Source organism: Bufo gargarizans, chromosome 2 (genome assembly GCF_014858855.1).
Source record: "Bufo gargarizans isolate SCDJY-AF-19 chromosome 2, ASM1485885v1, whole genome shotgun sequence".
In the NCBI taxonomy this organism is placed as follows: domain Eukaryota; kingdom Metazoa; phylum Chordata; class Amphibia; order Anura; family Bufonidae; genus Bufo; species Bufo gargarizans.
This window is the reverse complement of record NC_058081.1, coordinates 67,954,929-67,979,593: the sequence shown is the minus strand read 5'-3', so window position 1 is coordinate 67,979,593 and position 24,665 is coordinate 67,954,929. Positions and strand designations below refer to the sequence as shown.

At 42.3% G+C, this 24,665-nt stretch overlaps 1 protein-coding gene across 3 annotated transcripts in view; it reads right to left on the bottom strand.

Annotated features, from left to right (window-relative positions):
- ADGRE5 (adhesion G protein-coupled receptor E5) overlaps positions 1-24,665 on the bottom strand; it is a 186,250-nt gene that overhangs the window by 93,215 nt on the left and 68,370 nt on the right. For 2 of the 3 annotated variants that reach the window (XM_044279122.1, XM_044279124.1), the window contains exons 2-4: positions 13,995-14,042; positions 8,585-8,689; positions 5,444-5,602 (exon numbers count right to left, since the gene is read on the bottom strand). In XM_044279122.1, coding sequence (XP_044135057.1) covers positions 5,444-5,602; positions 8,585-8,689; positions 13,995-14,042 — 312 coding nt within the window. Of the gene's footprint in view, positions 1-5,443; positions 5,603-8,584; positions 8,690-13,994; positions 14,043-18,325; positions 18,534-24,665 lie in introns of all 3 variants that reach the window. The other variant, XM_044279123.1, reaches the window with a different exon arrangement.

The window sequence follows — 24,665 nt, the reverse complement described above, 5'->3', positions numbered from 1 at the left end:
AGATTGTGGCATTGTGAACACCACTGCACCAAATTTGCACATGGCATCTGTACACCGCACTCGCCACATTCTGGAAAGGGAGAGTGGATGTGGGAGTTGTGTGGGCAGAGCAGTTAGTCCTGGCACATTCATTATCATTTAAGCCAGTTTAGGGTGCATTCACATCCCTGTTTAGCTTTCCGTTCTTCTGATCAGTCCGAAGAAGGCCTCATGCACACGACCGTGGTGTGTTTTGCGGTCCGCCCGTGCGCATTTCGCAATTTGCGAAACGGCACGGACAGCCTTTAATATAAATGCCTATTCTTGTCTGCAAAGCACTGACAAGAATAAGACATGTTATATTTTTTTAGCGGGGCCACGGAATGGAGCAACGGATGCAGACAGCACACGGACCAAAACAACGGCCGTGTGCATGAGGCCGAAGAGAGAGAGAGAGAGAAAAAAAAAAGAGGATCCTGCAGCATCAGTTGTCATCCGTTTCAGCCATTTCTGTCTGAGATCCATTTTTTTTTACACAAAAGTACTGCATGCAGGACTTTTTTTCCCGTCTAAAAAACGTACGGAAATGGCTCAAACGGATGAGAACTGATGCACCAGGATACGTTTTTTTTACAGGATCCTATTTTTTTTTTCTCTCTCTTCTTCTGACGGATCAGAAGAACAGAAAGCTAAACGGTGATGTGAATGCACCCTTACTGGTGTAAATGATAATGGAAATCTACTCCATCTATAGGCTGGAGTATAGCTTATATGAGACGGGCAGATAATCATGAAGATCATCACTAATGAGCGTTCGTAGTAACACTTGTTAGCGATGATCTGGCAGTGTATTACCGCCGCTGATTACCTGATGATCGGGTAATCGGAATCTTTCAGCAGTTTTAAAAATCAGTGTTTGCAGGCGGCAGATCGTGCTGTCGGCAAATAATGCTTCAGTATGGGGAAGAGCGATGGCATTAGTGATCACTGCTCCCCATACTGTAATAGCAGCGATCTCCTCCACAATCGCCTGTTTTATCTGCACATCTAATAGAAGCTTAAATTCAGTCTAGGAGCACAGACTGCCGGAGGATTGAGCCTCGTCCTAAATTAAACACATCTTCCGGCAGAGTGGGGGATAACATAAACCAAAGTGATACACTGGTCTTTGATAAATGACCACTTTTTGTCTAGAAATGATACTCCAACTTTTATACACTACTTCCCTTCCCCCACTGGATAGAGTTTGCTATTTTTTGTGACTTTTTAATAAAAGGTCTCAATGATAAATCTGGAGTGAAACTTTTTTAATCTACTTTTTAAAACTGGAGTGAGTGGTGTCAAAATGCTAAAAAACAATTCTGCAAGTGACCCCAAAAGTTACAAAAGCCCTATGTTGCAAGAATTGCAACCATTTAAAGAAAGAATTCTGGACTGCAGGGCATGTGAGGTTAGGGCTACATAATTTGTCGCAGCAATGTTGCGAGACATTTTTTGTAATGATAGTCAATGGTGTCACACTGCAACATGCGACAGTCGTCCAAAAATCGCAGTGTACTCGCACCCTTTTTGTCACGCAACTTATTGTCGAACGACAAATGTCATTGTGTAGCCCTAGTCTTACGCTGGGTTCAGACCTGAGCGAGTTCGGGATGTCGCGCTCTGTATGTGCGATTGTACCGGCGTTTGCAATCGCGCATACAGAGACAAGCGAACTCCCATTGTCGCGCGTTCCCGGAAGTCTACGTACGGGAACGTGCGACAAGACGCCCCAAAGAAGCTCATGTACTTCTTAGGGCGGCGGGCGTTTTACAGCGCGATAGTACGGGCTGTAAAACGCTCAGGTGAGAACCATTCCCATAGGGAATAATTGGTTCTTGCCTGTTGAGCGTTTTACAGCGCGTAGGAACGCGCTGTAAAACGCTCAGGTCTGAACCCAGCCTTAGACTACATTCACACAACAGTGAAACAAAGGGCAATTAATCTCTAAGTGACCAGCCTGTTTTGGGCTTTACTGACCAAACGATTTTTATCATTTTTTTTTTAAATCGTTTTCTATACTTTATTTTTTCGTGTATGTAGCCTTATGGGTGCTCGTTTTTTTATGGGACAAGTTGTCGTTTTTAATGGTGCCATTTTTTGGGTTCTCATAACTTACTGATTAACTTTTATTAATTCTTTCTCGGAGGGGGATAGGAAAAAACAGCAAAACTGCCACTGAGTTTTTATGTTATAAATTTTGCAGTGTTTATTTTGTGGAATAAATAAAACAATAACCTTATTATCTGTGTCAATATGATTACAGCGATATCAAATACATATCGTTTTTTTATGTTTAACTACTCTTGTGCAATAACATTATTTTTTTTAAAGAAGAAAATGTTTTTGCATCGCTGCATCCTAAGACCTATAACTTTTAGTTCTACGGAGCTGTGTGAGGGCTTCATTTTTGCAGGACAACTTGTAGCTTTCATTGGTAACATTTTGGGGTACAGTGCCTTGAAAAAGTATTCATATCCCTTGAACTTTTATAAATTTTTTCATCTTACAACCACAAACTTAAATGTATTTTATTGGGATTCAATGCAATAGACCAACACAAAGTAGCAAGTATGTGTGAAGTGAAAAGTGTGGAGTGCATTTGTATTCAGCCCCCTGTACTCTCATACTCCTAAATAAAATTGAGTGTGACTAATTGCCTTCATAGGTCACCTAATTAGTAAAAAGAGTCTGTGTGTAATGTATATCACACATGATAAAAACCAAGGTACACACCAGACAGGTCAGGAATAAAGTTGTGGAGAAGTGTAAAGCAGGGTTAGGTTATAAAAAATATCTCAATCTCTGAACATCTCACTGAGGAGTGAGGAGTGGATGGAGTGTGGCACAACTGCAAACCTACTATGATATGGTCGTCCACCTAAACTGACAGCCCAGGCAAGGAGAGCACTAATTAGAGAAGCAGCCAAGAGGCCCGTGGTCACTCTGGAATAGTTGCAGTGATCCACAACTCAGGTGGGAGAATCTGTCCACAGAGCAACTATTAGTTGTGTACTCCACAAATCTGGCCTTTCTGGAAGAGTGGCAAGAAGAAAACCATATTTGAAAGCAAGCCATAAGAAGTCTCGTTTGCAGTTTGCCACAAGCCATGTAGGGGACACAGCAAACATGTGGAAGAAGGTGCTCGGGTCAGATGAGACCAAAGTTGAACTTTTTTGCCTAAATAAAAAATGCTATGTGTGGCAGAAAACTAACACTGCACATCATCCTGAACACACCATTCATGCCGTAAAATATGGTGGTGGCAGCATCATGTGGTGGGGATGTTTTTCTTTAGCAGGGACAGGGAATCTGGTCAGAGTTGATGGGTAGATGGATGGAGCTAAATACAGGGCAATCCTGGAGGAAAACCTGGTAGAGGCTGCAAAAGACTTGAGACTGGGGTGAAGGTCAGGGGCGGGCTGGGACGGGACAGGGAGGCAATTGCCCCCCAGGCCGCCCTAAAGCACGGTAAAAACGGCCACTGTCTGAGTCTGAGCACCGGAGGACCAGGAAGCGGTGAAGGCTTTGTACTCACCGCTTCCTGGTCCTCGGCTGTCTGCTGTGCAGGGCTGCGCGCAGGTGTAAGGTGCTCTGCGATGTCACGCTGTGCGCACCCTTACACAGCTGACAGCAGATGCAGATCGCTGACAGCAGATGCAAAGAGGAGCAGCAGGATAGCAGCATCCAGGAGCAGAATTTTATTTATTTTTTATATTTAGGCTGATGGACACTGGGGGCTGATGGAGAGGTTGCTGGGGGCTGATGAGAGGCACTGGGGGGCTGATGAGAGGCACTGGGGGGCAGATGAGAGGCACTGGGGGCAGATGAGAGGCACTGGGGGCTGATGAGAGGCACTGGGGGCTGATGAGAGGCACTTGGGGCAGATGGAGAGGCTGCTGGGGGCTGATGAGAGGCACTGGGGTCTGATGGAGAGGCTACTGGGGGCTGAGAAGCTACTGGGGTCTGATGGAGAGGCTTCTGGGGGCTGATGAGAGGCACTGGGGCAGATGGAGAGGCTGCTGGGGCTGATGAGAGGCACTGAGGGCAGATGAGAGGCACTGGGGGCAGATGAGAGGCACTGGGGGCTGATGGAGAGGCTGCTGGGGGCTGATGGAGAGGCTGCTGGGGGCTGATGGAGAGGCTGCTGGAGGATGATGAGAGGCACTGGGGGCAGATGAGAGGCACTGGGGGCTGATGAGAGGCACTGGGGGCTGATGAGAGGCACTGGGCGCTGATGGAGAGGCTGCTGGGGGCTGATGAGAGACACTGGGGGCTGATGGAGAGGCTGCTGGGGGCTGAGAAGCTACTGGGGGCTGATGGAGAGGCTGCTGGGGGCTGATGAGAGGCACTGGGGGCTGATGGAGAGGCTGCTGGGAGATGATGAGAGGCATGGGGCTCTTATCTGAGGTCTGATTGGGGGTCATTCATATTGGGGTCTTATCTGAGGTCTTATTGTGGTCTTATTAACATTGGGGATCTTATTGGGGCTGTTAGCTGAGGTCTGATTAACATTGGGGGTCTAACTGCTGGTCTGACCCGAGGTATAATGAAAAATATTTTTTCTTATTGTCCCCCTCTAAAACCTAGGTGCGTCTTATGGGCCAGTGCGTCTTATAGGGCAAAAAATACGGTACTTGCTTGCTCCTCCTCCCGATCTCCCATGCCCCTTGTGTACGCCGCGTGCCGTGATGTCACATGGAGGCACTGCAGCGCTAGGGTGAGCCCCGGTCTCCTTCCTGAACTGCAGAGCGGTGCCCACTACCACCCCAGAGCCCAGCTGCCCAGAGCACTGATCCCGAGCCTGCTGGAGTCTTCAGAACTGTAAGTATTTACAGTAATTCACTGTATGCTATATTATATATATATTACTTGTTTTATGTGAGTAAGGGTGCTGGGTGGTTGGAGAAAGGGAGGGATGGTGAAGGGAGAGGGAGGGGTGGATGGGGGGGTTAGTAGTACATTTGTATGTTTGTCTTGCTTCATAACATCAATATCCGTTCTAAAACAAGGAAAAGGTGAGCGTGGATGGTGAGCTGATTGGGTGGTGCAGTGGGCCACTTGACTGGATTTGCCCCCCAGGACTAAGGCTGCCATCCCTCCCCTGGTGAAGGTTCACCTTCCAGCAGGACAATGACCCTAAACATGCATCCAGAGCTGCAATGGAATGGTTTAGGTCAAAGCATATGCATGTGTTAGAATGGCCCAGTCAAAGTCCAGGCCTAAATCCCATTGAGAATCTGTGGCAGGACTTAAAAATTGCTGTTCACAGACGCTCTCCATCCAATCTGACTGAACTTGAGCTATTTTGCAAAGAAGAATGGGGAAAAATTTCAGCTCCTAGGTGTGCAAAGCTGGCAGAGACATGGTGTGTTGTGTTGGCACGTGTCATGATGCTTTATTGCTTTTGCCACTTATCACTCACCTGTACACTCATTCTCCTTTTCATCTTTGTAAGGGCAGAATGCGGTTTGATTTCCTTTCCGGTAGCCTTCATTACACGTACAGTTATAACTTCCCCTCATGTTTTTACATATACTGTTAGCACCACAGTTATGGTCGCCAGTGACACACTCATGTATATCTGAAAAACACATAAAACAAAGCAGAGGAGACACACTTGAGTCATTAACTGGGCCCAGTAGCTTCTAGGTACAAGAGTAGAGTCCATGGACTCCTTCACTTTGGCTCCTTGTGTCTATAGATACAAGTATATACATATATACATGTTAGGAGATGCCTTAGGCTTCATGTACACATCCGCATCCGTATTTTGGTCCACAAACAACGGATCCACAAAATATGGATACCTTCTGTGTGCCTTCCACGTTTTTCTCACTCCCATCAATAGGAATTGCTTTTCTTGTCTGCAATACAGACCATTATTAGGATGTATTCTCTAATTTGCAGAACAGCCACATGGATCCGCCAAAAAGACTGATGTGTGAAAGTCCCTATAGAAATGAATGGGTCAGTGTGCTGTTTTCAAAAGATGCAGATAGTACACGGATGAAAAATACTGTGTGCATGAGGCCTTATGTATATCGGAAACAAACAAAACCGTTATTTGGCCCCACAGACATGTATTAGGAAGGTGCAAAACAGAATGTCTCTTAAAGGCTTCTGTTTTGCATTCTGTCCTAGAATTCCGTTATAACGGAACCTATAACGGAATTCCCTAACGCCAGTGCGAACCCATCCTTATTCAATGTCACTAGATTATGTTTATGTACAGCAACATCATTTGTCTAATAACTAAATGCCTAGGTCGATGAGAGAAGGCAGCGTTTACACCAGACTGAGCACTGACTGACCGCAGCATTTACAGTAGCCTATGGACTTAATGACTGACTGCAGACTTTACACTTGATTATGGACTCACTGACCGCAGCATTTGCACTAAACTGTGGACTGACTGATCACATTATTTACACTAGGCTGTGAACTGACTGACCGCAGCACTTACATTAGACTATGGACTGACTAAATGCAGTATTTACACTAGACTTTGGAATCACTGACTGCAGCATTTACACTAGACTGTGGAATCACTGACTGCAGCATTTACACTAAACTGTGGACTGACTGATCACATTATTTACACTAGGCTGTGAACTGACTGACCGCAGCACTTACATTAGACTATGGACTGACTAAATGCAGTATTTACACTAGACTTTGGAATCACTGACTGCAGCATTTAGACTAGACTGTGGACTGACGGCAGCATTTACACTAGACTACAGACTGACTAAAAAAGCAGTACTATTGAATGAATTATACTGTACACTCCTCAACATTGAAATTGCAACACCAATCAGGACAAGCAGTAGGTTGAGGTTATACACAAGTAGGTGTTGCTAAGATCTGCAGATGATCAAATTTTTAAGCACATAGCTCCAATCTGTGTCACGTAGGAGGGGCATAATAACCAGATTGAATGCAAAGTGAGGGATATGAAGTTGTGTGGGATGATTGTGTGATGTCTCCTGTTCATCAATGTTCCAGTTATCACGACTTGTCAGAAACTGGAAGGGACAGTATCCTGGTCTCTAACTACTCACGTAGGCCGAGATGTCAGCATCGTTTAACGTTGTGTGTCCCAGTGGTTGGGAGAACAAAGACGAACTGAAATGACAGCAAGAAGTGCACAGAGGTAAACCTCTGCATGGACAGATCATCTGAGTGGAAGAATGGTGCATAATAATCTCTTCTGTACTGCAAGTGAAATTGGACATCACATCCCAAGCTGAGAGCAGCAAACAGTGCCTACACAACCCATCAGAAAATGTTTGCATAACATTGTGCTACGAGCCAGACATCCAGCTACAGGTCTTTTCATTGATCTCATGCCACTGCTGTCAAAGGATATCGTGGTCCACAACAAGACAGCAATGGAGCCTGGAATGGGGGTTTATCCTCTTCAGCCATGAGCCACTTTTGTCTTGGATGCAATGATAGCTGGAGATTGGTCTGGAGACCACATGGGCATAGTCATTAAAAGGCCTTTAAAAGGGAACGTCTCAACAGTCTACTCCTGGGATTATGGTGTGGAGTGGCATAATGTATGGTAGCCGGACCCATTTAGTCTTCACATCAGGTACACCATCAGCTCGGCATTACATTGATTTGGTAATGAAACCAGTGGTACGGCCATTTCTCCAAAGTGTCCTAGGAGCCGTTATTGAACAGGACAGTGCCAGGCCTAAACCTGCTACCATGGCCTGCAGTGTCTCTGGACTTGTGTCACATCGAGCACATCTGGGACATCGTAGGTTGGCAATTGCAAGGGGAGCCTCCAGCAGCGGATCTTGATGACCATGCCATGGTGTGTAAGTGTATTTCTGTGGCACTTATACTCAATACTGATTAATTTGAGATATTTTGAATATTTTGTTTCAATATTTTTTGTAATTTGCAAATCATAAACATGTCTATCTATCCTGTGATTTCCACAATTCAATGACTTTTCCTTCTTGGTGTTGCAATTTCAATGTTGAGGAGTGTAGCTCTGCTATCACTATTATAATGACTGTGTATCAGATGACTTTAGAATTTGAACTTACATATGGAATAATTTACAACACAATGGGAGAGATTTTTCAAACTGGTGTGAAGGAAAACTGGCTTAGTTGCCCATAGCAGCCAAAGGAGCTCTGAAAAATAAAAAGTGCAATCTATTTGGTTGCTAGGGGTAGCTAAGCAAATTTTCCTTTTCACCAGTTTTGATAAATCTACCCCAATCTTTATGCAATAGTCAGTATCTTAAGCCCCTTGTTTCCCCATTTCCAATATGCGTCAGAACAATGAGGAAGATCATATTATTGTAGTATTTCATTCTTGTGATGGTTTATAGTCATTACTAAATACATTTTTTGTGTACCAACCCACTAAATATTCATTGAATAGTAATTACTAAAACACATGGCACATTTACATAATACTTTTAAATTTTGGCACCCACTAAAGAGGCCTTTGGCTCTTGTAAAAAATACCTCTGACATTTTGGTTAGTAATCTGTTTGCCCATTGTGCTAGTTGTGCACACAGGCACACACACTTCTTACCTACACACTCTCCTAGAATGTCTTCTTTATACCCAGGGATACAGGGAAATGAAGCATTATACGCCTGACCTTCTGGGCAGATTCGATTGGAACAGTTTGTTGTATCTGTGGGATAATAAAAATGATCAGTTCATCTTTTAGAAAACTTCTACTTGTCGTGTTGTATTATTGGCCGACATTTCTGACAAAAATGTTCAGAATAGATATTACCATAGGAGCAGAACTACAAAGATCACAGCAGTGCGGATCACATGAAGGACACCAACTTGTATGCAGATTATTTGGCAGTCTGGTAATGTTGGTGTGGCGCTCGTGTCTATGAGAGGTGCCCCGTATAACAGTAGGAAGAAAGACCAGCGCTCACTTTTGAATTGCAATGTTTCCTGATTTACTGCCACATTTTGGTATACATGTGACAAGTTTTGGCTCTAGTATTAGCCTTCCTCAAACATGTGTGACACATGTTTGAGGAAGGCTCATGCTAGAGCTGAAACACATCACATATATACTAGTGTTGATCGAATTGAAGTGAAACAAATTGACTTTGATCCGAATTTCAGGAAAAATTCCATTTGCCATGAATCTGAATTTCCTCGTGCTTCGTGGTAACTTTTTTTCCCCTAAAGTGATGGCTACATGTGTTACAAAGTAAAAGTAAGAAGCCTGGGAACGTGATATTACCTATAATGCCGTACAGCCAGCTAATCAGCAGATATCCATCCCCTGTGATGCCGGCCCTCCATGCATCCATGCACGCAACTAGCCTGATGAAGGGCATGTGTTTTTGCCCGAAACGTTGCCTCAGTTCCTAAAAAAGGACCCTTATGTCCGGCAAATAAAAAGCATTAACCGCATACTGGAGTGCTGTCTAAATTATTTGAAATATTTACTAGTTCCGCGAGGTGGAGCAAGGAACGCACCTAGACGTGCACCCTAAACCTATCAGCCTCAGATAGAGTGCCGTGATCAACACGTGATTTTTACATCCCCTGTGATGTTATAGCCCTATATAAGCCTCATCCCACACGGTCGCCGCCATTTCATTGTGAACTGAGCATAAGGAGAGACAGGGCAAATGCTAGTGTTTTAGAAAGCTTTTAATGATAGAATATTGGATAGGGACAGTGCAGGGACAGTGTAGGGAGATCATAGGGAGAGTTTTAAAACACTGTAGGGAAAGCATAGGGAGACTGCGGGACAGTGCTGGAACAGTGTAATTGCCCTGTGCATCTTGTTCACCTGCTGCCCATTCATACATAATCTGTTCTGTTATAGATAGACTTACTGTGCGTCAGACTCATTGTCAACAGGCTGTCTAATATATAAGCCTGTTTATCTAAGTACACTTGCTGTGCCATTTATAATTAATCTGTTCTGTGATCCATAGACTTATTGTGCATCAGACTCATTAATTAGGCATGTTTATCTAGTTTATATGCTGCACCATTTAGGCCCCTTTCACACGTGCGAGATTTCTTCACGGGTGCAATGCGTCAGGTGAACGCATTGCACCCGCACTGAATCCGAACCCATTTATTTCTATGGGGCTGTGCATATGAGCGGTGATTTTCACGCATCACTTGTGCATTGCGTGAAAATCGCAGCATGCTCCTCTTTGTGCGTTTTCCACGCAACGCAGGCCCCATAGAAGTGAATGGGGCTGCGTGAAAATCGCAATCATCCGCAAGCAAGTGCGGATGCGGTGCAATTTTCACGCACGGTTGCTAGGAGACGATGGGGATGGGGACCCGATTTTTATTATTTTCCCTTATAACACGGTTATAAGGGAAAATAATAGCATTCTTAATACAGAATGCATAGTACAATAGCGCTGGAGGGGTTAAAAAAAGAAAATTACATTTAACTCACCTTAATCCACTTGCTCGTGCAGCCCGACTTCTCCTTTGTCTTCTTCTTTGCTGAGCACAGGAAAAGGACCTGTGATGACATCACTGCGGTCATCACATGGTCCATCACATGATACATCACCATGTGATGGACCATGTGATGAGCGCAGTGACATCATCAAAGGTCCTATTCCTCAAAGAAGAAGACAGAAGAGAAGCCGGGCTGCGCGAGCAAGTGGATTAAGGTGAGTTAAATTATTTTTTATATTTTTTATTTTATTTTAACCCCAGGGCAGGGAAGGGGGTACGGTTACCTTGACTTAAAGCAAGGAGGCCGCTGCCCCCTTGACTTGAAGCCTGACTTTAAAATAGCGCGGACGGAGGATAAAATAATGTTTTTCATACTTCTGCCTCATCAGAATGAGTAAGAAAATCATCATTAGAAACTCACTGCCAGCTACTTGAAGGTACTGCTGGCAGTTTGGGATGGCTTTTGCCGCTGACAGGTTCCCTTTAATATGTTCTGTTATACATAAGCGTACTGTGCCTCAGACTCATTGTCAACAGGTGGTCTAATATATAGGCTCATTTATCTGGTTCATCTGCTGCACTATTTATACTTAAAGGCTATGTACACCTTCGGAGGCAATTTTTTGTGATTGCATGTTATTCATTTTTGCCTAAAAATCATTTTTTTCAGTTGGCCTTTATTAAAAATATTTGTTTTTCTAGCTGTGTGACTGGTACTTTCACTTTTACTTTATGCTGGTTATCTAATAACCCTTATCTCTAATTTACTTAGCGGTCATAAACAATTATTTAAGCTACCTTTTCATCGGTAAGATAAGAACCAAGATATAATGAGTGTTTATAATGTAAAAGAGCAGAGATAAGGAGTCTGTCTGCTCCTGGTCTGACCGAAAGGATAGAAAATCCAAAGGGTGCTACAAGAGCATCTCAGCTCTGTACAGAAAAAAAGAACACCATATTTTTCATTTAGACCAATTTAAAGAATTATTTTAGCTCAAAATGAGTAAACTGCAATTTATCCTACATAGCCATTAATCTGGGCATCAGATTCATTGTCAATATGTGGTCTAACATATAGGCGCATCTATCACATCAGGAGCTGGGATAACAGTCAGCCAGCACTGGTCTTAAGCAAGTGAACAGTTGTTAAGTGAAGAAATGCACTAGAAAACTTAGTGCTGCCAATGATAACTGTCATCTTCATGCAGATGAAAGTATTGATAAAGGCTGTGCAGAGACCCCGCAGGTTCTACATCAGACAGCCAGATAATAAATGTTATTTATGACTCCAGAGAACACGTTTCCACTGCTCCAGAGCTTTGCACCACTCAAGCTGACATTTGGTATGGTACATGTGCCCTAAACAAATCTAAACCACCTCAAATTTTGTAAAATATTGAGTTGCATCCAAATCCGAATTTTAGAAATTTGATTCAGACAAATTTTGGGGGGTGGGGGGGGGGGGGGAGGGAGAGAGATTAATAAAAAAAAGTTTTAAAAAACTGAAAGACAAGAGAGGAAAATGATGAGTACTAGTAGACCTCAGAGTGTCATACACAAATTTTCTGGCCAGTTGGAGAACTCTCGAGTCGGATTGAAAAAATTCAGACCCAAATCAAATCGGTCAACTATAGCCAAATCAAAGACAAATCGAATTTAGAGTGATTTACCCATCTGTTATCAACAGTAACCTCATCTTTAATAGTATATACCCTTTACTATATTAGTGGCCTGGAGACTACCTTTCTGTAAAAACCCCATGTGTATACCATAGAGCTGCCATTTGTACATAAATCCTCAAGCACCTCAAACACTCCTGCTGGAAGATAGTGAACACACACTGTTTATGCATCTTACAGTGCCTTGAAAAAGTATTCTTACACCTTGAACTTTTCAGCATTTTTTCATCTTATACACACAAACTTAAATGTATTTTACTGGTATTTTATGTGATAGACCAACACAAAGTAGCAAGTATGTCTGAAGTGAAAAGAAAATCATACATGGTTTTCAAAAAATTTAATCTGAAAAGTGTGGCATGCATTTGTATTCAGTTCCCTGTACTCTGATAACCCTAAATAAAATCTAGTGTGACTAATTGTCTTCATAAGTCACCTAATTAGTAAATAGAGTCCACCTGTGTTCAATGTATTCTTAGTATAACTACAGCTGTTCTGTGAAGGCCACATAAATTTATTAAAGAACATTAGAGATCAAACAGCATCATGAAAACCAAGGAACACACCAGACAGGTCAGGGATAAAGTTATGGAGAAATGTAAAGCAGGGTTATGTTATAAATAAAAAAATATCCCAAGCTCTGAACATCTCATGGAGCACTGTTCAATCCATCATCCAAAAATGGAGTATGGCACATCTGCTAACCTACCAAGATATGACCATTCACCTAAATTGACAGCCCAGGCAAGGAGGGCAATAAATAGAGAAGCAGTCCAAGAGGCCCATGGCCCATGGAGGAGTTGCAGAGATCCACAGCTAATTTGGGAGAATCTGTCCACAGGACAACTATTAGTCGTGTATTCCACAAATCTGACCTTTATGGAAGAGTGGCAAAAATAGCAAGCCATATGAAGTCCCGTTTGCAGTTTGCCACAAGCCATGTAGGGGAAACAGAAAACATGTGGAAGAAGGTGCTCGGGTCAGATGAGACCAAAGTTGAACCTTTTGGCCTAAATGCAAAAATTATGTGTCACAAAAAACTAACACTGCACATCACCCTGAACACACCATCTTCACCATGAAATTTGTGGTGGCAGCATTATGCAGTGGGGAAGCTTTTCTTCAGCAGGGACAGGGAAGCTGGTCTAAATTAAGGACAATCATAGAGGAAAACCTATTAGAGGCTGCAAAAGACTTGAGACTGAGGTGGAGGTTCACCTTCCAGCAGGACAACGAGCCTAAACATACAGTCAGAGCTACAATGGAATGGTTTAGGTCAAAGCATATTTATGTTAGAACAGCCCTGAATCCCTGAATCCCATTGAGAATCTGTGGCAAGACTTAAAAATTGTTGTTCATAGATGCTCTCCATCCAATCTGACTGAGCTTGAGTTATTTTGCAAAGAAGAATGGGCAAAAAAAATGTGCATAGCTGGTACAAACATACCCCAAAAGACTTCCAGCTATAATTGCAGTGAAAGGTGGTCCTACAAGGTATTTGACTCAGGGGGGATGAATATAAATGCAAGCCACACTTTACAGTTTTTATTTATTACAAATTTTGAAAGCCGTTTATCATTTTCTTTTCACTTCACACATGCTTGCTACTTTGTATTGGTCTATCACATAAAATCCTAATAAAATACATTTAAGTTTGTGGGTTTAATGTGAAAAAAGTTCAACTGGTATGAGTACTTTTTCAAGGTAATGTATAAGGATTTATTAAGCTGCGTTATGCTCTTTTTATACTACAACTATATTTAGATTTCATGGTACAGAACAACAGAAATCTCAAGCTATCTTCAGTAAAAAATACACTTTGACATCTATGTGGGACAAGACATAGATACGTACTTGGAGGTAGAGTTTCAATGGTGCAGTTTAACACTTGACTGGTGGCACCTATAATAAAAACACAAAAATACATAATCGCAAAAGAACAATTAGCAGGAAAGTAAAAATAGCAGGACATTGCAATGTAAATTTATATTAAAGGAATTGTCCAGTTTCAGCAAGAATCCAGACGCCACTGGGAACTAGGCGGCAAAAAAGAATGTTTACTTGGCTGAAGCAAAAATATAAATGTTTGGTACCATGTTAGCCAGTAGTGAGAAGTCTTGATGCTCTCTAAAAGAGAAACAATATAAAATATTGTAATTTGATACCTTTTAATGACTAACTAAAATACATGATGTTATAAGGCAAACTTTCGAGACACTCAGGTCCCTTCGTCAGGCCAGGAATGAAAAAAAGTCTCTAAAGAAACATGGATATACACAGGAAAGAACAGAGAGGTGGAGTAATACATTGCAAAACACCAACAAACAGAGGAATGGTCTTGGAGAAAGAGTCCTTAATTCGTTTTTACAGATAAGCCGTGTGAAACTTTGTGTGTCTCTGAGTTTAGAGAGGAGAAGACCCCTTTTTCTCCTCAGATGTTGTAGCAGGCCGTAAAACCTTGCGACAAATTCAGTCCTGTGTTGAGTGTGTCTAAGACAGTCATAAATTTGTATTCCCAAACTCATCTATCCCTTTGAGATTTGAAATTACCTTTTAATATTAATACTTGGAGGTCTGTAATGCTATGTCCAGGATGACTAAAATGTTTGGCAACAGGGAAAGTTGTCTTTTTTTCCTTTATAGTATGACAGTGAGACCTTATCCTTGCTCTGAGTGTCTGCCCTGTTTCCCCGACATAAAGACCCTGAGTTGGACATTTAGTGCACATAATGAGGTAGACCACATTGGATGCAGAACACGTGAATGTTCCAGGAATCTTATAGTCCTGCTGGGTGTTGGGGATACATATCCTGTCTGTGGTCTGTATGTGTTAACAGGTTTGTCAGCTCCTGATCATTAGATTTCTTAAATTCGGAGGTTGTCAGAAGCATAGCATGGGAGGGTCTGGGAATATTGTCCTGAGACAGCCATCTTTGAGTATGGTGTAGTTTATCTAAGTACCTCTAGTTGTGGCTTGTAGGTCACCACTAGAGGTACATGGTCATTGGCTTCTTTTTGTTTATATTCAAGGAATTGGTTTCTGGGGATCCTGGTGGCTCTGTTGATTTAGTCCTTAGTTGTGGTGGGATGGTAGCCCTGGTTTAAAAATATCCTCTCAAGGCGGCCTAAGTGTTCGTCCCTGTCTGTTGGGCTGGAGCAGATACATTTGTATCTGATGGCCTGGCTGTGGACAAGGGATTTTTTAATAAGCTTGGGGTGGAAGCTATCCCATCTCAGGTATGTAGAACAATCAATGGGTTTTCGATATAGGGATTGTCTTTATTAAGTTGTTTCGAATACTTATGGTAATGTCTAAAAAGTTGATTTCCATATGCTAGTAATTCAATGTCAGGTTTATGGTGGGATGAAAGTTGTGGAATCTCTCGTGGAACCTTAGTAGCTGTTCTTCTGAGTCAGACAATTAGTACGTCATCAATGTAACAGAAGTAGGCGAAGGTTTTTGGGGAGCATTGTATCCATATTTTTGCAAAAAAAATAAAAAAATTTGGACAAGGGTTGTTGTAAGTGGGAGAACAGTAATTTTTTTTAATGGATCAGTTAAACTTACTAAAAAATCTGATGCTATTGTGTGCAATCAGTTTAACAGAAACAAAAAACATGGTGTGAAAGAACCTTTAAAGTCTAAAGATTTGTGGCATTTCACTAGCATATGCCACAGATATCAGATATGTGCTGATCCCAGCTCTCTGGGTCCCGCTCCTATCTCCAGAGCGGGACCCCGAAGTGAAGGAAAAGCACCGCTATGGGAATTTTAGAATAGTTGAGCACTTTCTTGGCTATTTCTGGTAGTCCCCTTAGGGTGAATGGACAGATGGCCGTGCTTGTGAGGCTTGCTCTACATTCACTGCTATGGGAATTCAGAAAGCACGAAAGCACAGAACCATTGCTCTGCTTTTTCTGGAAGACCCATAGCAGTGAATAGAGAGGACGCATCACTTGCACAGTGCGTTCTCCTTCATTTCACGGACCCCGTTCTGGAATTAGGAAAGGGTCCCAGAAGTGAGACCAGCACCTAGTGATTGGTCACAAATTCTGATATGAGCAAACACCTTTAATCCCTTAAAGACCAGGCCTATTTTCATTTTTGCATTTTGAATTTTTCCTCCCCACATTCAAATAACCGTAACTATTTAATTTTTTCGTTCACATAGCTATATGAGGGCTTATTTTTTGCGGGACAAGATGCATTTTTTAATGCTACCATTTAATTTACCACATCTTCTATTGGAAAACAGGAAAAAAATGATTTGTGTGGTAAAATTGAAAAAAAAAAAAGAATTCCTCCAAGGTTTTTGGAGTTTTGACATTACAACCTTCATTGTGCACTAAAAATAACCGGACATCCTTATTCTGCACTTCAATATGAATGCGGCGATACCAAACTTGTATAGTTTTTATTTTTTGTTTTACCACTTTACAACTGCCATGTGATTGGTTGACTTGATAATCGCATTAATGAGAAATAGAACAGGTGTTCCTAATAATTCTTTAGGTGAGTGTATTTCGTCACTAAACTAATAATATAAGGAGCAGTGATTGCCAGTTCGCAGTGTTCGCCGACGAACACATGCGACCTGCCATCTTCACTCTCAAGTCCGGCACTGCAGAGGTAAGTCCTTACCTGTGCCGCGAGCTGCTCTGAAACACATCTGGTGACCGGGAGCAGGCAGTGCCGAGAACAGCCGCCGGGGGCCTTCATCGGGCTGTTCTCGGAGCTGCCTGCTCTCGATGACCGCATGTGTTTCAGAGCGGCTCGCGGCACAGGCACAGGTAAGGACTTACCTCTGCAGCGCCGGACTTGTGAGTGAAGATGGCAGATTGCATGTGTTCGTCGGCGAACACTGTGAACTGGCCATCACTGATCAGGAGCAATATCATCTGAACTATTATTGGGATATATTTCTCCTATATACTGGGCTACCAAACTGGCAACCACATATGGTAAGTGACTTTTTCACTTATCCCCCCAATTGTTTTTTTACCGTTTCTATTTTTATATTTTATTTTTGAAGTTGATCAACTACAGCAAACAATGCTTATGTGATATATTGTCTCTATATATAGTGGATGTCTGATAGGATTAACCCTAATGTTTCAGGGAGATTAGTCACACATCCACATATTTGTATGTGCACTTTATGTTTATAATAAATCTGTATATATTTCTATACCAGCCGACTATTGATTATACATACAGTGCCAGATAGCTGAGTGCCCCCAACCAATCCTTTATCTTTACATATATATACATGTTTATATACACACACATATATACATCTCCTCCATGATGGGTACATAGTTCTCCACGGCTTCCCTGGAGAAGGCTTGTATAATGACCTTCTTCATGTGCTTATGCTGGCTGTCATGCAGATTGAAGAGGCAGTCGGCGCCCAGGATAGTACGGACTGATTCTGGCCAGTACACTGACACCGGCTTGTGCTCCCCCAGGAGAATCTGCCGCACGTTTTCAGCGCCCGTGATGCGCACGGTCCGGGTTCCAAACAGATGCATCTTGTAGATGAGTCCGTACTGTCTGCGCTTCACTTGCAGGTTTTTTACGTCTCTTTAGCACCATGCTATGGAGGGGAGCCACTGTCACTTAGCCACTACCATGAAGCTGTACATCCTGGTCACCAGTGCCCTGTGCACCCTGGTGCAGCCAGTCCTGCTGCTGCTCACTGCAGTCAAGCTGTGGGAGCTGTACTGTTACAGCTGCAGAGACCCCGACTGCCAGTACCCCCTGCCCCCTGGCACTATGGGGCTGCCTTTCTTTGGAGAAACCTTGCAGATTCCGCTACAGAGACATAAATTCCTGCAATTGAAGCTCAGAAAGTACAGACATATCTACAAGACGCATCTGTTTGGAACCCGGACAGTGCGCATCATGGGCGCTGAAAACGTGCGGTTCATGCACTGGACAGAATCAGTCCGTACCATCCTGGGGGCCAACTGCCTCTCCAATCTGCATGACAGCCAGCACAAGCACATGAAGGTCATCGTGAAAGCCTTCTCCAGGGAAGCCCTGGAGAACTATGTACCCATCATGGAGGAGGAGATGTATATATGTACAGAGCACAGAGTGATGCTCCCCAGAGCTCCCCGCAGATCCAGCACAAGCCCGCGACCCTGTGCAAGGCCATTCAGGAAAGGAACAGAATAAGTACCTTGCCCTGCTCCGCCAACCCGGGAGGTGCCCTCTGTAGGTTCCATGGATGTCTGTAAGTTTCTTGTCCTCTATAGGCTCCCTTGGATTCAGTTGGCCTCAGTAGAGTTCTTACAGTAGTTCATTTACACGGGTGCCCTCAGTAGGGTTGGTATTATTAGTTGCCCTTTGTAAGGTATATGATTTTTGGTAGCTCTATATTACACTTTCTGGGAGGCAAGGTAACAAAAATTAGCTGTTTTGGCACAGTTTTTATTTTCTGTTATTTACAACGTTCATCTGACAGGTTAGATCATGTGGTATTTTTATAGAGCAGGTTGTTACAGACGCGACAATACCAAATATGACTTTTTCTGGTTGGTTGTTTCAGTTTTACATAACAAAGCATTTAAAAATAATGTTTTTTTGTTTCTCCTTATTTTGAAAGCCATTTTCTTTTGGTATGAAATGACGATTTGATTGGTACTATTTTAGGGTGCATATGACTTTTTGATCGCTTGGTATTACACTTTTTGTGATGTAAGTTTTTATAGAGTAGGTTCTTACGGACATGGCGATACCTAATATGTCTACCTTTTTTTTTTATTTGTGTCACTTTAGCACAATAATAGCAGTTTTGAAGCAAATAAAAAGCTTTTTATTTTTTGACCAATTGTCTTAGGTAGGGTCTCATTTTTAGCGGGATGAGATTGCAGTTTGATTGGTACTATTTTGGGAGGCATATGCCTTTTTGATCGCTTGGTATTACACTTTTTGTGATGTAAGTTTTTATAGAGTAGGTTCTTACGGACATGGCGATACCTAATATGTCTACCTTTTTTTTTATTTGTGTCACTTTAGCACAATAATAGCAGTTTTGAAGCAAACAAAAAGCTTTTTATTTTTTGACCAATTGTCTTAGGTAGGGTCTCATTTTTTGCGGGATGAGATTGCAGTTTGATTGGTACTATTTTGGGAGGCATATGCCTTTTTGATCGCTTGGTATTACACTTTTTGTGATGTAAGTTTTTATAGAGTAGGTTCTTACGGACATGGCGATACCTAATATGTCTACCTTTTTTTTTATTTGTGTCACTTTAGCACAATAATAGCAGTTTTAAAGCAAACAAAAAGCTTTTTATTTTTTGACCAATTGTCTTAGGTAGGGTCTCATTTTTTGCGGGATGAGATTGCAGTTTGATTGGTACTATTTTGGGAGGCATATGCCTTTTTGATCGCTTGGTATTACACTTTTTGTGATGTACGTTTTTATAGAGTAGGTTCTTACGGACATGGCGATACCTAATATGTCTACCTTTTTTTTTATTTGTGTCACTTTAGCACAATAATAGCAGTTTTGAAGCAAACAAAAAGCTTTTTATTTTTTGACCAATTGTCTTAGGTAGGGTCTCATTTTTTGCGGGATGAGATTGCAGTTTGATTGGTACTATTTTGGGAGGCATATGCCTTTTTGATCGCTTGGTATTACACTTTTTGTGATGTAAGTTTTTATAGAGTAGGTTCTTACGGACATGGCGATACCTAATATGTCTACCTTTTTTTTTATTTGTGTCACTTTAGCACAATAATAGCAGTTTTGAAGCAAACAAAAAGCTTTTTATTTTTTGACCAATTGTCTTAGGTAGGGTCTCATTTTTTGCGGGATGAGATTGCAGTTTGATTGGTACTATTTTGGGAGGCATATGCCTTTTTGATCGCTTGGTATTACACTTTTTGTGATGTAAGGTGACAAAAAAATTGCTTATTTTACACCGTTTTTATTTTTACAGTGTTCACCTGATGAGTTAGGCCATGTGATATTTTTATAGAGCAGGTTCTTACGGACATGGCGATACCTAATATGTCAACTTTGTTTTTTCTTTAACACAATAATAGCATTTTAGAAAAAAAAACATGTTTTAGTGTCTCCATAGTCTGAGAGCCATAAATTGTTTTATTTTTTGGGCGATTGTCTCATGTAGGGGCTCATTTTTTGCGGGATGAGGTGACGGTTTGATTGGTACCATTTTGGCGTACATACGACTTTTTTATATCACTTTTATTACCTTTTTTGGGAAGTGAGGTGGGCAAAATGTTTATTTTATCATAGTTTTTCAATTTTTTTATGGCATTCGGAGAAAGTAACATGACCCTTTCAAAGATCAGGTTGTTAAGGACGCAGTGATATCAAACGTGTAGAGTATTTTTTTTTTATAATCAGTGATAAATGTGTGGCTATAAGAAGAAATTATTTTTTATTTTATTTTTTTGACCCAGACCCACTTGGTTCTTGAAGATCCAGTGGGTCTGATGCCTATATAATTCACTACAGTACACTATATAGTGTACTGTAGTGTATGACTTTACACACAGGCTGATCAGGCTGCTGCTGCCTTTAGCAGAAGCCTGATCCAGTTTAGCTATACCATGGCAAGCCAAAAGCCTGTGCAGGTGTCCGGTTGCCATGGTAACCATCAGCCGCTGCCACAACAGAGCGGCGGCTGATGGGTGAGGGAGGGGAGCCTCCTCCCTCTGTGATCCCGTCAAGTATCGGGTGGCTGCAAAGGCACAGCAGTGCCCGATGGGAGAGAGAGGGAGCTCCCTCCCTGTTAACCCCTTCCATACAGCGGTCCCTATGGACCGCAGTATGGAAGGGGTTAAACAGCTGTTCTCTGTGCCAGCACAGATGTCTACCACTTCAAGCAGAGTGTCATATGTGTGCTAACACTCTGCTAAAACCGCTCAGCCATCCTGAAAATTAGAGAGGGGTGGGGGGGGGGATTGGGGAATCACGCGCCCGCCTTCCCGTCCGCTCAATGGGACCAGTAAGAAAATGAGGGGGCACATTGAGGGCTGCTTGGGGGGGGACGAGGGAGGAGATATTATATCTACATTTTAGAAGGTTCTGATCTCCACAGTCACAAACTGTGTAGATCAGAACCTTTTCTCTGTGCACTCTGTGGCAAGTGGGGCACACCTACCGTCAGGGGCTGCTGTAGGTAGGGCGGCACTGGCGCTGGATACGAGCTGCACACAAAGGATACTTGACACTATACCCCCCCCCCCGCAACATGATCGCACACATGTATATATTTACAGTGAGTTACACACAGGGAATCCGCTCCTAACAGGCTCTCGCTCAGAAGTCTGACAGAAACAAGCAGAGTAGGAGCAGGCAGCGCACCTGTGGAAGGGGCAGACTGGGCATGCGCTGCGATGCGATGTGGAAAAGCAGCGCATGCGCATTTACACAGTAGACATGGGCGAAGCTTCTCCATGTCGCGTGCAGCCATAGACGGACTGGCTGCACAGCAGAGCGGGGTTCAGGGGGCGTGGCTTCCGATTGTTGAAAAAATAGGCAGATCTACTTAAAGACATATATTAGGAAATGTACTTTTTCCCTGCCTCCCACACAGTTGTAGAAAATACATGGAGAGTGGCCAACCCCTTTAAGCGTTTTTTTAACGTAGAAGAATGATGGCAGAAAGACACCACATGGTCCATCTAGTCTGCTCTTATGTTATTTCTTTTGTATTTTTTCTCTTAGGATAGATACAGGTTTATCCAAGGCATGTTTGAATTCATTTACTGTCCATTTTTCAACCACATCTGTTATACGTTTATTCCAAGCTTCTCAATAGGATAATAGGCAGGATTTAGTGCAGTCACTCGGACCTCTTTGTAGCTCCCGATTATATAAACAGAAAGCGACTGTGCAGATGTTTAAATGTCCTCTTGGCTCTAGTTATCCAGGATGAGTGGAATGAGATGACCAGCTTTGAAAACATTTTTTGCCTATGGGACAATATATAAAATTTATATAATAAGAAACTGGAGCCTTTCACAGGATTCGTTGAAAGGTAAGGATGGACGCAACTTGTGCGGCTATTGAAGGATATCTTTATGTTACGACAAAGGACTTGTATAAGTCTCTGTGAAGTTGTAACTCTCGTAGATGAAGGTGAAGAAGGGGGACATATTACTGTAGACTTTAGGAACCATTTTTTATTTTTTTGTTTTAGTAAGCAGGCAATAGGAACTTTGATAAGCATCAACAGAACAAAACCCCAAAAGCTAGGGGCTTGCTGCATTACGATTGAACTAGAGCCATGAGGTGACTGTGCGCATAAAGCCTAAAAATACATAAAACACATATAAAACGCCTTCCAATGTCACTGTGTTAAATTGAAGCCTTATAATTTATAGTCCACCAAAGATAAAGTGTTTTATCTCATGTCAACAGTAACAATGATCAGTCTGATCTGTCTGAGACAAGAACGGACTGGTTTTAGTCCCCGCCACAGGAAGAAACGCAGGTAGCACATGTGCATATGGTCAGCATTTACATGGCTGTGTTCTTCAAGGGGTTCCCATCAACATCCTTCAAAATAATCATTTATGGAGGTAGCTGTAATTTTGTAGTGTATTTTTTTTACTTTTATTGCTCCTATGTTCTGTTTTGGGCTGTGGTCACATGACCATGTCCATGAAGCTCTTTCTTATTTCCTATGATGTCATGTCCATGGGCGGGGCAGTGATAGGGGAGTGTCTATGTTACTAGCTGATGGGAGGAGCTATAAACTAGCTAGCGGGACTACAGCGGTGGTTGAAACGGAAGTGCTACTACATACAGGATGGAAAGAACCCAAAGTAATGGTCTAGACATCTATAAGTCCTTACTGTATCACCATTTTGTACAGAGATATATTGACGCTTTTTTTTCCCTACAAGTAAATGATTCTAGATGAGAAAGTCTCCAACATACAACACCACAAGGCGTGTCATATGATGGCACATGGAGTTCCTGAGGTTGTATACTAAAACCTCCTATGCTTCTCTACAGTGAGCATGAGGCCTTATTGAGAGTGCCAAGTGGCAGCACTTAAAAAAGTCAAGTCCTCTTTTTCCCATTTTGATGTATCACTATAATAACATGAGATCATCATAAGGCACTTACATTAAGTGGCCTCTCCTAGAACGACTCTCCCTCACCTGCTGTGTCCTTCCTCCATACCTCGTAGATTGTAAGCCCTCAAGGGCAGGGCCCTCTCTACTTCTGTACCAGTCTGTAACTTGTCTTGTTCATGCTTAGTGCAATTGTCTGTATGTGCACCCCTTATCATATGTACAGCGCCATAGAATGAATGGTGCTTTAATAAAAAAAAAATATATACTAATAATGCAACCATGCCCCTTTATCTGAATTGATTCACTCTCTGTAAGGACTCATGCATGGTTTTTGTCCGCAACCAATCAACATTTTTTGCGTAACGCATGTGGACCCATTCACTTCAATCGGCCCACAAAAGATGCATATAACATATCTATGTGCGGTCTAGATCCATAAGACCATGGCCCTGCATAAAAATAGAACATGCCCCATTCTTTTGGAAGTCTTTGTCCAAAGTTATGGTTTCGCAAATACATGTAGGGAAGAAATGATGTGTCTTACTATGAGACTCTGATTCTATTCTTTACTCCTTTCCCTCTGAAGCTCGTATGTAGGTACTTTCTGCAGACCGCTGCTCGGTCTGGCTATTCGCCCACACTGTGAATAGAACTTCCTGTCGCTGCTCTTCACTCTGCAGGGAGGCTCTATATGCTATGTGCTCGTTATAGAACACAGGAAAGGCTGCAAAATGATTTTTTTAATGCTTATTTCTGATTGTGATTTTAGGTAACATCTGGCTGCATTTTGATCATGTTCTTTTATATTCTAACAAAACCAGGAAAAGCTTAGTCACAGAACATCTTCTCATTTATGAAGCTGATGGTCAGTGGGTTCAACGGTGACATCTCTCTCTCATGGGGATGTGTTTTGTACTTTTAATCAGGCTTTTGGCGACTTACAGTAGTGTTTAGCTACTTGGTAATCCAAAGGTGGCCATATACATTAGATGAATGATGGCTGAACCTGCGGTTTTAAGCAGAGAGGGTGGACCATCTAATGTGTATAGAGATGTAATGGCTCTTTTGTTCTAGAAGTATGTAGGGGGAGAGTTGGAGTCTATAGGAATTTCTGTTTAAAGCTTGAAACCGAGCTTAGCTTTGGTTCTGAGGTGCCAGTCGGAACCAAAGTCAAGTTCGTTTTCAAGTTTTAAAATGGTTTTCCACTTTAAAAATCAACTACCGAAGTTATTCAACAAAGTCACGCATGACTTTGTGAATAACTTACTTCAGCTCATTGGAGCCCACATATTCTAATACTGTACGGAGACGGATCCCTGTAACGTATTATTCCGAAGTTTTGAACGAAGCGACTTTGGATGAAGCATCCTAAGCTTGCTTTGCTTAACCCTAGAGTGAATGTGAGTAGCTCAGGAACAACTACTTGAGAAAAGTTGATTGATGGAGGTGGAGGG